Source organism: Fukomys damarensis, unplaced genomic scaffold (assembly GCF_012274545.1).
Source record: "Fukomys damarensis isolate Sample0158 unplaced genomic scaffold, DMR_v1.0_HiC HiC_scaffold_17, whole genome shotgun sequence".
In the NCBI taxonomy this organism is placed as follows: Eukaryota; Metazoa; Chordata; class Mammalia; order Rodentia; family Bathyergidae; genus Fukomys; species Fukomys damarensis.
This window is the reverse complement of record NW_022900929.1, coordinates 44468547-44486100: the sequence shown is the minus strand read 5'-3', so window position 1 is coordinate 44486100 and position 17554 is coordinate 44468547. Positions and strand designations below refer to the sequence as shown.

The 17554-nt window shown below is 34.6% G+C and overlaps 2 protein-coding genes across 2 annotated transcripts; both read right to left on the bottom strand.

The window, feature by feature from the left end:
• Positions 1-359: 359 nt before the first annotated feature.
• LOC104849735 (olfactory receptor 4F21-like) lies at positions 360-6837 on the bottom strand. Its single transcript, XM_010606262.2, has 2 exons — positions 5939-6837; positions 360-396 (listed from the first exon to the last, which is right to left on the bottom strand). The coding sequence occupies exons 1-2, from the start codon at positions 6835-6837 to the stop codon at positions 360-362; spliced, it is 936 nt and encodes a 311-aa protein (XP_010604564.2).
• An 8742-nt stretch (positions 6838-15579) lies between these two features.
• On the bottom strand, positions 15580-16536 carry LOC104849709 (olfactory receptor 4F15). The gene has a single exon (XM_010606236.3). It carries the CDS (start codon positions 16516-16518, stop codon positions 15580-15582), a length of 939 nt encoding a protein of 312 aa, XP_010604538.1. The 5' UTR covers positions 16519-16536.
• Positions 16537-17554: the final 1018 nt, after the last annotated feature.

Here is a 17554-nt window from a genome sequence, read left to right as displayed (position 1 = left end):
TTCGGTTAATGTTTCCTGAACTACATTGAATAGCAGTGGTGGTAGTGGACATCTTTGTCTTTGTTTCTGATTTTAGAGGAAAAGTTTTCAGTTTTTGACCATTTAGTATTATGTTGGCTATTTGTTTGTCATAGATGGCTTTTATTAGATTGAAATAAAGACCTTCTATTCCAATTTTCTGTAGGTTTTTTTTTATTTATCCTGAATGGATGTTGGAATTTGGCAAGTGCTTTTTCTGTATCTATTGTGATGACCGTGTAATTTTTGTCCTGGGCTCTGTTAATATAACACATTTATTTCTTTGCATGTGTTGAACCATCCCTTCATCCTACTTGGTCATGGTGCATAATCTTAATGATTTATTGCATCCTGTTTGTCAGTATCTTCTTGAGGATTTTTGCATCTATGTTCATTAGGGAGATTGGCCTATAGTCTTTCTTTTTGTTTGGATACTCCTCTGGTTTTGGCTTCAGAGTAATACTTGCTTTTGCAAATGACTTTGGATGTATTGCTTCCATTTTAATTTCATCAAAGAGTTTGAGGAGTATTGACATTAGGTCTCTAAATTTGAGGAATTTAGCAGTGAATCCATTAGGATATGGGCTTGTCGTTGTTGCTAGTTTTTTTGTTTTATTGCAGCTTCAGTTTCATTGTCTTTTATTGGGTTATTTAGAATTTTTATATCTTCTTGATTCAGCTTTGGTAATTCATATGTACCTAGGAATCTGTCCATTTCTTCTTTAAAGCTTGTTGAATAAGTGCTGATGATCTGATTTCTACAAGATCCATTGTGATTTTACTCATTGCATTCCTAATTCCATGAATTTGAGTCTTTTCTTTCTTTTTTTGATAAGATTGACTAAGAGTATCAAATTTATTTAATCCTTCAAAGAACTAACTTTGATTCATTGATTCTTTGTATTATTTTCTTAGTCTCAATTGCATCAAGTTCTGTTCAAATCTTTTAAGTTTCCTCTTTTAGAAGCTTTGAGATTGATGTTTTCTTTTTCTAAATGTTTGAGATTTAACATTATGTTGGTTATTTGAGTTTCCTCTGTTTTCCTAATATGAGAGTTCACCGCTTAACATTTCCCTCATCAGACTGCTTTCACTGTGTCCCATTCCTTCCAGTACGATGAATCAGCTTTATCTTTTCATTGTAGAAACTGTCTAATTTTTTCTTTAATTTCCTATTCATCCATTGGTTGTTTAGGAGGGCACTCTTTAATTTCCATGTTTTTATGAATTTATTGTGGTTTCTTATGCCACTGATATCCAATTTCATTGTGATATCATGTGATCATATGCATGGGATAATTTCAATTTCTTTGCATTTAATTCAGCATGTTCTATGAGCTAGTAAGTTGTCTATTTTGCAGAGCATCCCATATGCAGCTGGGAAGAATGTACATTCTGATATGTGGTGGAAAATTCTACAGGCAATTACTAAATCCATTTGTTCACAGGTTTGGTTCAGTTCTAATATTTCTTTGTTGATTTATTTTGTCTAGTTTATCTGTCCATTTATGACAGCGGGGTATTGAGGTCCCTCATTACAATTGTGTTAGTGCTTATTTGATTATTCATGTCTGTTAATTTTTGTTTTATAAAGTTGGGTGTGCTGGTATTTAGTGCATATATACTTCTGATTGTTATCTCCTAGTGAAGTTTTCCCTTAACAAGTATGTAGTGACCTTCTTTGTCTCTTTTGGTTGGTCTTGGCTTGAAGTTCATTTTGTCTGCAAATAGATAGCTACCCCTGCTTTATTCTGGGTTCCTGCTGCATGAACTATTGTTTTCTAGCCTTTGATTTTCAGTCAAATTTCTTTTTGAGTAAAATATGTTTCAGATATGTGATAAATTATTGGATCTTATTTCTTGATTCATTTTTTTGCCAATCTGTTTCTTTTGATTAGTGAACTGAGACCATTTACATCAATGGTCATGAATTTCTTCAGGTGTTCTTTGTCATGGAAAAATAGTTATGAAAGATAGTTTTGCAGTGCACATTAGTATGGTTTTGGAACTTGAAATACTTTGTTCCAAGCTCTTCTTGATGTAAGGGTTTGGGTTGTGAAGTCTGCTGTGATTCTGATGGGCTTTGCTTATAGGTGATTTATTTCTTTTCTCCAACAGATTTTAATATGTTTGTCTTGTGATGAATATCTGAAATCTTAATTATTATATGCCTTATGATGTGATAGCCAGCCCAACTCCATTTGTGCCTCAATGTTATTTTGTACTTGTGCTTGCACAAAGTGCTTGCACTTGAACAAAGCATCCAAACCCCCCACATCCTACTCAGAAGTAAACTTGCTGCTGTTTCAGGATGTTTTGTAGCACACCTAGTGTGTGTGAAACTTCCTTTGCTCCCCCCACTAACCTGGCATGGTTCTGCTTCTGTAAGGTTCCACTTGCTTTCCCCTGAGGCCTCCCCAACTGAACACATGATGTAAAAGGAGAAATCAAACTGCTTCCTATTGTCAAGGAAACTTTTGGGCACTAGCCCCCACGGCCATCAGCTATAATAAAGGGCTCAAATCTGGTACAGAGTGTGGTACATCTCTCTTATTCAACCTTGCTCATCCATAACAGTTACAGATTTATTTTGGTCATTCATAATTGGAATTCTATGTGCTTCACTATGTCAAATTCTTTTTCCATACTTGGGAAGTTTCCTGTTATTACTTCTGTGAACAGATTTTTTTTTGTGTCATTTGCAGTGACTCCTGCTTTTTCATTGACTCTGAGCAATCTTACATTGCTTTTCTCTTCATTATTTTGCAGCTGGCTGATTGTTTTTTTCATGATCCCTTGCTATTTTTAAGAGATCTTTCTTTTTGTGATAACTACCCACAATCCTACCTTCTAGGTCTGATAGTCTGTTTTCACTTTCATTTGGCTTTGCAAACTTGTAGTGGAATTTTTGATTTCCTGGATATCTGCTTGAAACTGTGTTATATATTTCATTTATTTCCTATGTTTGATATTCATGGTTTCTATTACTTTTTAAGCTTCTTTCTCTCTTTTTTTAAATGTATCTCTACTCTAGACTTGCTGAGCAGGCCCTTCAGTATGATCATCTTTTTTTTTTTTTTTAACCTGAGAGATTGCTTTTTCTATGATTTTCTCTATAGCCTTATTCATCTGTTTATTTACTTCTGCTGCTATCATTTCTGAAAAATTCCAATGGGTGGCTTCTGATTTGCTTCATCTCATTGTTCCCTGGATTTGGCCTAGGTGGGATGGAGGTTGGGTTGCATTTTGCTTGTCATTTTCTATTTTTAAAATTTTAATTTATTTTCTGTGTTGATGGTTGTAAACCACTTGTGGTAGGTAGTTTTACCACTAGTATCAAGCCTTCCCTAGGAAATGTATATTTCTCAGAGATGTCCTCTAGTTGTAGCTGGCTCTTGGTCTTTGTGTCTGTCGCAAAGGTCCTACCTTCCCAATTTATTAGAGATGTGAACTTGCTATCTATTTGGCTCAGTTCCCAGTCCTTTGGTGCTGTAGTACAGTGATGATTATAATCCTAGACAGTCACAGTGTTTCGTTGTACAAAGGGAATGACCAGTTGCAGTGTAGTTGTGAAAAGGGAATGACCGATTGCAGGTATGGCATCCCAGGTAAAGTAATACAGTTAGCAGTAACAATATCTTCAAGCACAGTTTAGAAACTGAAAAACTATGGCAATTGCTAATTTGGTACTTTTAACCATAGGATCAAGATCAATACCTGTTCAATAATAGCCAACACAAACCACTTGTTATCCATGAGTTTCCAATTGGTAGAGTGATTTTACTATGGGGGAGGTGAAGTTTAAGAAGGTTAGGGGACAAAGCAGTTATAACTGAAGAGAAATATAGTAGAAGCAATGCTGAGGGAGAGAGGACACCCCTTCAAACTTTGGGAAACCTGAGAAAAAGACTGGAGAGAAAGAATTAAGGTGAAAGCAAAGTAATATTAAAGTGAACCAGTAAGATTGGCAACAATATTCATTCATATGAAAGTACCAAAAAATCAAGAATGACAGTTGAGGGCAGAATTCCAGACCTAAACAACCCTTCAAAAAACAAAACAAAACAAAACAAAAACACCCAACAGAAAAAGGAAAAGGAAACTAATTGGCAAAGAGAGGAAGAAGGAAAAAACTCTTCTGGTGCCTACTTTTCTGTGGTAGTGTCCAAATTAGAGCCCAAATCTGGGCTGGGTAATCCTACCAAGTCCCAGCAGGATTAGGGCTAGGTACAGGGCTGATCTTGGCCTCTAGATGTGGAGGTTGGGACCAACATTTAGCTAGCAGCCTTCTGGATGGCCTGACCACATGTTCTTATCTTGTTTGCTTCTGTGTAGATCTCCCAGTTGCTTTGGCTCCCTCAGAGACAGCTCCAGGCTGTTCATGGTCTCATGTACAGTTGACCCCTCCCAGCTTGCACAACCTCCTCTGTTTCACACCCCGACTCCTCTCAAGAGCTGTCCTCCTTGTTGTCCTGCTGTGTCCTCCTAAGGCTGCTTGCACTGCTGGCTGGAAGTTGGAGGGCAGGAGTGCTGACTTTCTGGCCAAAGGGTGCTTGTTCCATTAGTGGCAGTGCTGGGGGCATGTTAATTTCCCACACCTTGTCCCCGACTCCCTAAGTCTGTTCACACCATTAGTCACAGCCACATTCATGCTTTGAGTCCCTCTATCTTGTGCCAGTCGTAGGGCAGGAGGGATCATATTGTTGTTCTACTCATTATTCTCAGTGGCACTGCAGGTCCCTCACCTTGTCACTGGAGGTTCAGGTTAGCTGCTATGTTTTTAGTTGATTTTCTCAGAGTAGCTCCAGTATGGCTCCTCCTCTATTCCGTCATGTTTGGACTCAGTACATTAAAAAAAATTTTTTTTTAATTTATGAAAAAGTTCACAAGAAAATAATTAGAGAGCAACAATAGTTAATACACTGTGTATCATTATCTTCAAACTGTAACTCAGAGTATTTGTCTTGCTATGACCTATCTCCCTTTAATTTTTAAAATTTATTTTGAAACTGAGTCTTGCTGAGTTAACTGCTCTGGCCAGGCTAGAATTTATGATCCCCTATTTCAGCCTCCCAGAGTGCTGGGATTACAGGCATGAATCACCATGCCTAGATGGTCTGTTTGTAATTTGGGGGAATTACTAATTTACATTTATACCAAGATTATAAAAGTATTCACTTCTCCACCTCTTCAGCATATCTGATGTCTCTGCTTTTTGATAATAGACATACTAATTGGTACCAGATCTTATCCCATTGTGTTTTTTTGTGTTTTCATTTTTAGTGTAGGTGTCTTTACTCAGTACTTGAGATTCTTCCATGTTGCCCTTCAACATTAGAAAATTCTAATCACAGTTTATATAATCTCCTAAAGGGGCACAGTAGATAGTTTATTAGCATAAGCATGCCTTTTGTCTAGGTATTATTCCCCCATTGATGCTTCCAAAAATCAACTTCAAAATAAAATGTCTGCATTCAAATTTATCTTTGGATTTTACTCTAATGTGCTCTCCAGAGTTAACTAAGCATTTAACTTGGTGTTTCTTATACTCACTAAGGTAGCATTGCATTTTACTTTTAAACCTATAGGAAACAAAATACATGTCATTGTATCTTTTCTTTTGGTCAAATAACCACAAGTTAAATCCTAAAAGCTTATGTTTTAGCACATTGTTTCTGTCTCCTGAATAGACACATCATAGGGGATTCTCATTTCTCATGTTAATAGAAAGCAGTGGGTAAGCAAATACCCTATGGGAGGAGTAGGACTATGTTTAGTGAGGTAGATGCCATGCATTTCCATTGACCATGCTAAATTCAGACATCACAGTAGAGATAAACAACAGGAAGGTGGATGTACAGTTCTAGAGATCCAGAAGCAAATCTGGTCAGCAAAGTCTGTCATAATGAATCTGTTCAATCTTTGTATAGCTATCAATATGTCTTTGTTCCTTAGTGTATAGATGACAGGATTCAAGGCAGGGGTGATTGCAAAGTCAGCAATGAATAGGTATTTGTCAGTTGATGATGTGGGGAAAGGCCACACATAGAGAAACATGCATGGAGTGAAAAAAAGGACAACCACAGTGATATGAGCTGACAAAGTGACAAGTGCCTTGGATAAGTCTCCTGAAGAACGTTTCCAGACTGTGATCAAAATGAAGACATAGGAAAGCAGAAGAAGGAAGAAGGTGCCCATGCTCATAAAGCCACTGTTCGCTGCAACAACAAACTCAAAATTGGCTCCATCTAAGCATGCAAGTTTTATAACCCTGGGAAAATCACAGTAAAAGCTATCTATTTTATTGGGACCACAAAAAGGCAAGTTTATAACAAAAGAAAATTGAGACATAGCATGGACCACTCCTACTACCCATCCAAGGGCTATGAATGAAACACACCTTCTAGGGCTCATGATGTTCAAGTAGTGAAGAGGCTTACAGATTGCGGTGTACCTGTCAAATGCCATGGCTATGAGCAACACCATCTCCACTCCTCCCATGATGTGGATGAAGCATATCTGTGTCATACAGCCTTGGAAAGAAATGACTTTGTGTTCACTGAAGAGATCTGAGATCATCTTGGGAATTGTGGTAGAGGAAACCCACACATCATTGAAGGAGAGGTTAGCTAGCAGGAAGTACATAGGAGAATGCAAATGAGAATCAACAATTATTAAAAAGACAATGAAGAGATTTCCCAGGATGATTCCTAAGTAGAGTAAGGAGAATGTGAACATGAGAAAAACTTTATTTTCCCAGGCAGTTGAGAGTCCAAGCAACAAAAATTCAGAAACAGTGGAGCTATTTAGCACATCCATTAATTTATGCTGAATGCTGACTTCCCATCACCTGAGGAAAGAAAATGTTGAAATGTCTAATTCAGTGGAAATAAAGTACACTTAATATCCTTAGAATATTACATTTTTGTGTGAGTTGTAAAGGTAAAGATGTGTAACATAAAAATAACTAATAAAGCAATTAGAAGTTTTGACAGAATGGGGAATGTAATTAATTATGCAAGGAAAGAAAAAAAAGTGTGTATTAGAGAAATGCCAAAAGTTTCTTTTAGAAAATTGTTGATCAGGTATTTTGTTCCATTTGTTTTGCCTCTCATGATTATCTTCTTTTTTTCTCTGACCTATTTTCTATGTTGTTTCATGCTAATAGCCCAGGTGACAAAGTTTTCACACAGCTTGCTCATGGGCTACCTTGTAAATTATCCTTTTCCAAATTCTTATTTCCCTGGTGAAATAGATATTTTTATGCCATTACCTTTAAATAAATTTCACCAGTGTTTTCTTTTTTTTAAAAGTTGGGTTTTAATTTTTGATAAACATGTCTTATGTTTGCAAATACCTGAGGTGCATAGTGTACCCTGACATAATTCAACCTTCCTTCTCCACCCTGTCTCTGTCTTTCCCCTACTTATAGTGATCACTATTCTATATTCAGATCAGTTGTTTTGAAAATTCCAAGTATGAGGGAAAACAAGGGCTATATTCTTTCTGTGTCTAGTTGATTTTACATAACATAATGTCCTCTTATTTTGTTTTATGGCAATTGACATATGTGCTGTACTTTATCTCTACTGGATATCTTGGCTGATTCTTTTTCTCAAATTCCACATTGCATATAGAACAAAAATAGAACAGCTGAATTATATAGTAATTTTAAAAATTTTTTCAGAACCCTTCACACCATTCTCCATAGTCACACTATTAATTTATAGTCCCACCAACAGTGTATGACAATTCTTTTTTAATCCACATCTTGACCAGCATTTGTTCTTTTTTGCTTTCTTTTTGATAATAGCTATTTGAACTTGGATGTAGTGTCTCAGTTTTTGACTTTCATTATCCAAGTGATATTTAGCATTTGTTAACCATTTGTATCTCTTCTTTTAAGAAGCATTTATAAATTAGTCTTTTTGAAACTTGAACATTTGCTTCTTGGTGTCAAGATTTTTCTGTTCCTTCAACATTCTAGAATTAATTTCTTGTAACATAAATATTTGTCAAATATTCACTGTCAAACTTCAGATTGTCCCTTTGTTTGGTTGATTTTCTCCTTTGCTGTACAGAATCTTTTTAGTTTGATATAATCCCATTTGTCTACGTTTGGTTCTGTTTTCTGAGCTTTTGGCCCTTCCTTCCTTCCTTCCTTCCTTCCTTCCTTCCCTCCTTCCTTCCTTCCTTCCTTCCTTCCTTCTTCTTTTCTAAGTCTGTTTTTCCATCTTGATAATTAGAAAGTCTATTGGGTGTGCTCTCTGCCTCCGTTCTTCCCTAAATTCTGCCACTCTCATTTGTTTCCAGACTTTTTTGTGCAAAGGCGAGTAGGATCCGTTGTCTATCTTACTGAAAGCCTGAATGAGTCTACCACAAGAACGCTAAGGCTCAGATAATTTCTATAAGGCCCTGAGAGAATGTTGGCAGAGTTTGATTTCAGAGGATATATCCATAGACACCGTTTTGTCAGTGGTGGGGATCAATTCCAGAGTCTTGCACATGCTAGGGAAGCACTGTACCCTAAGCTCCACTTCTATTTCCTTTATAAACGATTTAATGAATTAATTTACAGAGCTATTGCTGAATAAACTTAAATGTTGAACACTGACAAAATTTTTGATAATATAGTATTAAGAAATATTAAGAAATATTAAGCAGTAAGATTCTTGAAGTATGCTTTTAAACTAACATCTGTCTATACATGAAACATTAAGTGAACAATAAAAATAGAAATAATAGCAATATGGTGAAACAATTCTATGTAGAACAGAATAAATCAAGCAATATTCTTCAACAAGATGTAGCAGAATATTAATTCTTCACAAACCACACAAGTGTCTGCCTCAAAATTAATGTTAAGTAAATTAAATCTAATACAATAATTTAAATAAATATAAAAGTACTACCTTAAAACATAATTTAAAATGTCATTTATAAAAGAAGTGAATGTGAAATATAAAAATTCAGTTAAAAAAGGCAAAACCTTCTGTTATATTTGAAATTTTGACTAAAAGGAGAGATACAATCATGCTAATAGGTAAAAAATTTTCAATCAAAGTTATGAAAATAAAGTTTTTGTCTTAAATAATCTATGAATGACTACAGTGCTCATTAAATGTCCAGTAGTTTTTTCCAGTTGCTCTCAAGAGATGCAAATATCCATCTCACACAAAGAGAAATTTTGAAAAGAAAATATTGCAGACACAAGAGAATGTTTTCTGTAAAGGGTATCAAAATGTAACAACTAAAGTGGAAAAAAAGGAACAAAGTCAGTTAAAATTAGATATGTATTGAATAATTTAAAATATGGCAAAGAGCAGATTATAATAATTAATAAAAATATATTATAAGAATTAATAAAAAATCATAATGTTTAATGGCTGTTAGACTTTTAGGGAAATATTAAAATCATATTTTTCTGAGTGTTTTACCATAGATATTTTGGTAAAATAGGTTTGTATGATTACAAGTCTTTCAAGTAAAGTACAAGCTTTTATAAATATATATGTTTTAATTTTTTTTTGTTTTCTTTGAGGTACTGTGGTTTGAACTCAGTATCTCATGCATACTAGACAAGAACTTTGCCTCTAAGCTACATTTCTGGATCAATGTTTTTATGGTTGGTATTCAGAAAACTTTTCTAAGTTGACTCCAAATTTAGAACTAGACTCTATTTTATATTATTTTCAGATCAGAGGAATAAACTTATTGCTTTTGTGGGACCAAGGAGAAATTGTTTCTCAATCTCAGCTGATAGAATGTATACTTTCCCTCTAGAGGGTTAGGAAATAGTAGATGTGAAATCTACATCCCTTGTCGTGGATCAATTTTGAAAGGATAAATAAAGAAAATATGAAATAAATGTGTAATATTACTTTAATCTACCTAGTATTTTTGAAAATGTATACTAATTAGAAATTATTTAAGGATAAGGGATTGCTTAAATGTTCACATTTATACAATATATATTTTTAAACTACTATTAAATCTGCACTAACAAGAAGTTACGCTCTCAATAAAGAAACATTTGCAGAGCAGAATCCTTTTTAACTTGAGAGTGGAAGCAATGGCATTTAGCATACATAAATACTTAAAATTTACTCATTATTTGTATAGATGGAGAGATTTAAATGAATTAAACTAATTATCCCTTTATACCCAACCCAACTTTCTATTTTTTGAGAGGTTTCATTTATTGTTTTTTTTTAAATTTACAAACCAGATGTCTGAAAATCAATGAAGAAGAAGGGTACATTTCTATACCAGCAATTTCCAGTGCCCAACATAATGCAGTGTAGAAGAGCACAGACACAGAGGCCGGCTGTCTGCCTCTCCAAGTCCTCTTTATACTAGCTGTGTTCTAGTGTGAGTTACTTGCATGTCCGGTGCCTCAGTTCCTTCATCTGCAAAGATTAATGCTAAAGGACTCTACTTCATATGTCTATTTTGAGAGCAAAATAATTTGAAACAAGAGAAACGTCAGAAACTGTCCAGCCCTCTACTAATATTAAAGAAGTTCTGTCCATCACCAGAACTTCATAAAATTCAGGAAGGAGATCTAAAACATTTCACGTTCCAGTGTCGAAAACCCTCTGGGCAACAGTAAAGGTAGCTTGCTTTCTTATGCTGTATTATAAGGCCTGGGACAAGCAGGACATAGATAGTAGTTTTGTCTGCATAATCTTGATATTCAGACAGTAAGAGAATGGAATATTCAACATACTTCACATGTTTTAAACAGATACTAGCATTTTGAAGAATATTTTATATTCCGCTCACAATGCCATTTCAGTTGAGAATAAAATCTTGAGAATGTCAGACAGCATGAGTAAAAACCATGAAATATGAAGAATTAACCAAGGAAGAAGGGCAATAGAAGGAAAATAGATCATGGGGAGTAAAAACAAGGAGGGAAAGTAATTATAGATGTAGGTTCTGAAAAGGTGTGGGCGTCTTACCTACCTGTTCAAGTTCAGGTTCTGTCCTCAGCATCTTAGGGGGATGATAACAGAAACTCACTGTCCTTTATATTAATTATTATGCTCAAATAGTTCTTTCAGAATGCAATCAATTAGCAGTACTGAAAATTAAGTGGGGGTATCTACCTTATGCATTGACTGACCACTGGTCTTCACTGACAAAAACACTTTCATTTGTGAGCCTAGCTCATATGATAGGCACATATCATGTTCCTATGGTTATTCAAAGAAGAATATGTGCCTAAGTTCATTTGTTTTTGTTAAACTCTTCATTTACATTATTTATACTGACCTTATGGATGAAGTAGTCTCTAAACTATTTTAAATTGTTCTTTTTAAATCTCCTCCCATCCTTCTTTCCTTTTTTCCTTCCTCCTTTGCCCTTCTTTTTCTTCTTTCATATTTTGTCTCCTTTATCCCTCTCTTTTTTTTTGTCCTTTACCTTTTTTAGACCCTGGAACATGGTAAGTTTTCCTAACTAGCATGTGTTACATAGCACTAAGCACTTTACAAACATTATGTTTTAATAATCATAGCTTTTTTTTCATTTGGTAGATGCAAAAGCTTGATTGTCCTAGTCATACAAAAAGACAGTAGCAGATCTAGAAGATTAACTGAGCTCTGACTCCAAGTCCTACACTATAACTCCACACTGGTTTCTGGTAGGAATTTTGATATTGAAAAACTAAGATGAAAAGACAAGATTTCTGAAGTAAGACACTTTGTCCTCTCTAGAGAATGCAGACACACAAATTCAAATGGCCTAAACAAGTTGGAATAAAAGTTTCTGTTATTATGAAAATCATCTCAGTGTCCTTCTGTATGTCTACAGACTAGGATATACTTCACTTTATTAATATCATAACTAAGCTTTTTCCACGTTCAACACTTTGTTTAAATGATGAAATGAGCAAAATTTGAAAAGAATTACAGAAGTCAGATAATTCAAATGATCTATGAAGACCATCGTTCTCCAAACTGAAGGTTTGGGACTGTGAGATTGTAGGATTTTATCTTTTATCAGAATGAAACGCTGGTCCAAGAAGCCCATAAGTCTCAGAGATTTGTTGGAAGAGAAAACCTATACTATTTTGGTAAGTAAAACAACAAGTAAATAACACATTCCGAACTCTAAGATCCACATGTTGCTATGAAGAAATGTTACCAAAAATGTTTAAATTAGTGAGTGGGAAGAAAGTGAAAGTTTCCAAATCAGAGAGTTTGTGATTTACTTACCTAAGGGTATCACCTTGGAAATAAGGTCCTTCTTGGCTGATGTTGTTTACTTTAGATTCTACATTAAGGTTCACAAGAAGCCCAACTTGTCTTCTGCAATGGCACATTCTATTTAGAAGGTGTCCTCCTCAGGATGCAATACTGTGTAGAGTAGCACTGGGGCAGTAGCACTGGTGTTTTAAGTAGCGGCAAAATTTGGAAAGACTTTCCCTGTCATTCTCCTGGGGAATCCCTTAGCTGCTTTACTTTCTCTTACTTTAGAGTTCAAGCTATAATGATAATCTATAGTAAGATACAAGAATGTTACTGCAACACAACAAAATGTGATTAAAATGTGTGTCTCTTCTGTTTCTTCGTAGGATATAATATCCAATTCTTTATTCTGTATTTAGTATTTCATACAAATGAATCAAGATGTGAATTGCAGGCCTAAGAAATTAAATGAGTTATATAGATTGGCAGTGACAGCCAGCTCACCCTTCGGAGGTTGTCACTGTGCTCAGGACTTAAGAGCCTACCGGAACTCTCGTTTCTTGTGAGTCAGAGGAACATATGATTCTCATCTGTCTCACTAATATACGACTATATAAAAATAATATATTAATACAGCCCAGTTTAATAAGAATAAAAATTCATTGAATTATTTTCAGGAAATATTGAATATTTCCTTTATCTGTCTTCTCATAATATTATTAATCATTGATCTAATCACTGCCAAGATTGTAGTGTATGTTTTTTCTACTGTTTCCATAAATAATGAAAAATATACATAATATAGACAGCATGTTGAAAGAGAAGAAAAGTCAGAGAATTGCCATTACTAAACCTCAATATAGTGTATAAACCTACAGCAGGTGAGACAAGGTGACGTTGCCTATCTCCTTTTTACTTTTGAGCACTTCTTCAATGTTCACCTAGTGCTTTGGCAGGACTTTGACTTGGACTGCTGTGAATATATAAATTAATCCCAGAAAAATGGACGTCTTACCAACATTGCATCTTTCCACCCATGAACAGGGAATACATCTTTCTATTTAATTATTTAATTTCTTTCATCAGAGTGTGGAAGTTTTGATTATAGCCAAGTTGAATCAGTTTTGTTAGATTATACTGAAATTATTTCGAGTATACTGCTATTGAAGTAGTGTAAATGCTCCTGTTTTAAATTTCAGATTCTTCCCCTTTTATTGCTGCTTTGTAAAGCAATAGACTTTGTATATATGGGACTAATATCCCACAACTGTGTTAATAGCTTGTATTCTGAGAACTGTTCATACTACCATAGAGCACATGACAAAACAGCAGCAATTAATTTTCTTACTGTCCTAGAGAATGAAATCCAAGGCCAAATAATTAATAATTCCAGCTCTCTCTCTCTCCTTAACTTGCAGATGGCCACCTTCTTGCTATTTCTTCAAATGGCCCTTTCTCTGTAGTTGAATATCTCTGGTACTGCCTTTCTTCTTATAAAGGCATCGCTAATATTCGATAAGGATCTCTTTAGATCCTATTTTATCTTCATCACTTTTTAAAATACTTTACCTCCAAGAAGGGTTATTTTTAGAGGTACTGGGCATATGTTTCAATGTATGAATTTGGAGGGGCAAAATTCATCTCATAACACTGATTCTTATAACAATTCCTAACACTTGAACTTGATGGTTAAGTCAGATCTGCCATTTGTCCTTGGCTTTTGCAGAATTTTTTAACCCTTTGACTCTAGTAAACCAAATTCCACAGAATTCCACTCATCAGTGCACTGCTTGAAATATTGTTGACCATCTCAATGGCATCTCTTGACCATTGGCAAAAAATGTATGAAAAAAACTCAACAAACCACAAAATAGTTTGCATTGCCTTCAAAGTATTTTGCAAACTGCCTTCTGGCTACTTAATTAGAAAATAGGCTATGTTGTATGAGGCTGCCCGACTAAGCAACTTTTAAAATTTATGTGTACACTTCTTGCAACTGCTGAAGAAAATTAATATTATGAAATAGTTGCTGAAGAATTCATTGGGTCTTACAAATTAAACTGATAATCCAGGCTGTTTAAAACAGTTTATAATTAAATGTTCAAGATAGGGAATTTTAACTTAAATAATTTAAGATTCATTTGTAGATGGAACATTTAAATTTAATAGGATTGTATTTATTTTCAGACATACAAAAGGGACACTGTGAATTATCCACAATTCCAGACTCTAAGATGCCCTATACAATGTCAGTGATAAGGAAACAAATTACACCTCAATATGAGAAGACAATGGCAACAATTAAAGTTTTCCAAAAGGTACTGTGATGCTCTGTGTGCTGGTCAGTTTCCCAGGCCTGGGTGTCTCAGAACACAGGTTTCATCACTGAACACAGAATGATATTCATTACTGCATTTTATAAATTGTTGAGTGAGATCATATCTGAGACTTCCTTCTTTAATACATTTGAATCTCAAGTTGGTTTACTTTGTTGGCTTAATATCACTTCTAAATTTTCTACTTTTCCTTACTGTATATATTTAAAGGGCTAGGATACAATCAAGGTTGAGAAGAAGAGGGCAAATTTTGTCCTCTTAATGACCAGATCCCAAATGGCATTGAAAACACATTTGTTTCTTCATAAACTTTATTATTTTCTACATACATGAATATTATGCAATATGTATTTTAGTAAAAAAATTAAACTTTCTAAAATTATGTTCATGTAACTCAGTACACTTATTAGTATAAACAGTAGAACAAAGGACAGACAGAAAGAGCAAAAATCTGATCAATATAGAATCTCAATCTGCTTTGCTTCACTAAAGGCTATGATGAGAAAAACTATACTGTTTAGTTGAGAATATTTTTAACCCAATGAAAGAAGAAAATATCAACTTAAGTAAGTAACTCTGCAAAAGTATACTGTTAATTGGAGGAAAATTTATAGTTTTTTGCCAGGTGCGGTGGTGCACTCCTGTATTCCCAGCAATCAGGACACAGGCAGGATATTGCCGGAAGTCTGAGCTCAGCCTGGGCTACCTAGTGAGTTCAAGGATAGTCTGAAATACATGGCATGAACCTATCCTAAAAAACCAAACCAAACAAAAACAAAACACAATGAATAAATAAAACAAATAGTCTTTATGGAATAATCCATATATGATCCACATAAAAACTGTATTTAAACTCTTAAGCTATGTAAAATTTCCCACGGATAACCAATTGAACATATAATCAAGATGTTGGCTATAAATGTGAAATAAACTACCCAAAGTTTTTGGAGGGCTAAAGGAGAATAAATAGTCTCAAGGTAACAGAATGCTACAAACTTACAGAAAACATCACTTATGTTCTTGGAAATTATTTAGGAAATTTTCTTGAGACTCAGTAGCTGACTAATAAATCTTCGCATTGCCAGCTTCATGTCTTTGTTCCTCAGTGTGTAAATGGTGGGATTGAGAATGGGAGTGATCATAAAGTCCAAAATGGCAAGAAACTTATCCACTGACACTGTGGGAAATGGCCACATGTAAACAAAAATGCACGGTCCAAAGAACAAAACCACCACAGAGATGTGTGCTGAGAGAGTTGAGAGGGCCTTGGAAGCCCCTCCTGAGTAATGTTTCCATACAGTGAACAGCATGAAGATATAGGAGATAATCAGTAATAAGAAGGTGCCTGTTGAAATGAATCCACTGTTAGCGGTAACCATGAACTCCATTCTGTAAGTGTTTGAGCAAGCAAGCTTTATAAATTGAGGAAGATCACAGTAAAAGCTGTCTATCTCATTTGGACCACAAAATGGCAAATGGACAACAAAAGCTAACTGGGCCACTGAGTGAATGAGACCGATAACCCAAGCACCAGACAGGAGCAACATGCACATCCATGGGCTCATGATCGTCAGGTAGTGGAGGGGCTTGCATATGGCCACGTATCTGTCCAAGGCCATGGCTATGAGCAGCACCATCTCAGATCCACCCAGCACATGAAGGACAAATATCTGGATGATGCACCCCTTGAAAGAAATGGTACTGTGCCCAGAGTACATGTCACAAATCATCTTAGGAACTGTTAAGGTAGAAAGACACAGATCAATGAATGAGAGGTTTCCTAAAAAGAAGTACATGGGGGAATGTAAATGAGGGTCAAAGACCACTGTAAATACAACAAAGATGTTTCCTAGGAAAATTGTTATATAAAACACTGTAGAGAATGCAAGGAGAACATGCTGTATTGGTCTAGAAGCAGAAAGTCCCAGAAACACAAATTCTGACACTTCACTGTAATTTTCTTTATGCATTGACTTTGTCTGGTTTACCTAAAGAAGAAAACAACGTAACTGTAAAAAGAATTTATCAGAAATACGTATTGAAAAATAGAATTTGATTTTTTTTCAAATTTTGAATTAAATACACATTTTTGTTTATTACATTGAATTAAAAATTTTTTTACTTCCCTTTTATTCATTGTATCTGGCCAACTAATATTTCTAATTATCTACTATATCCCAGAAAATATTTCAAATTCTAAGATGAAATACTGATCATGACTAGAAGGGCAGTTGAATAAATAGCCATAATCCACGTGTACTTTATTAATTAATTTTAAGTAAGAGATCAGAATATTATGGGAACAATGTGATTTATAACAGTGGCATTTGCTGAGACTGTCAAATGGGGGAGGAGGTACTACTGAACTATAAGTAAAATAAGAATTTTGCTTTTTACCCTGAGTAATAAGAAGGATTGCAAGACTATAAATAGTTGCCTGATCATATTTCTGCTTTCAAATTATCACAATGTAAAGGATTGAATGAAAAGACTAAAGAATCTGTAATAAAGATTAGGATATTACTGAAAAAACATGTCACATCATTCAATCCATGTTCCTCACAGTTAAGACTTTAAAATTGCAAAAATTTCTTCTCAATATAAACTCAAAGAAGCTTCAAATGGATATTTAAATATTAAAAAGAGAAACAAATTATAAGGAAACATAGGAATACTTGGATAAATATTAGATTAGAAAATTAATTCTTAATCATTACTTTCACGAATCATCAAAGAAATAACAGTTTCCAAACTATTAAAATATAAATTATTATGTGTTGGGCCAGGGATTTAGCTCAGCGGTTCGGTGGCCTGCCTTGCAAGTGCAAGTACCTGAGTTCAATCCCTGGTACCAAAAAAAAAAAAAAATTATTATGTGTATAGGTAGAGCTATAAATACAGTATACATAGGTATATATATATATATTTTATATGGATACATAACTATTACAAAATATAAGTATTATAATATTGTTAAAATAGTTTCAAAATTTCAGATAATCAACA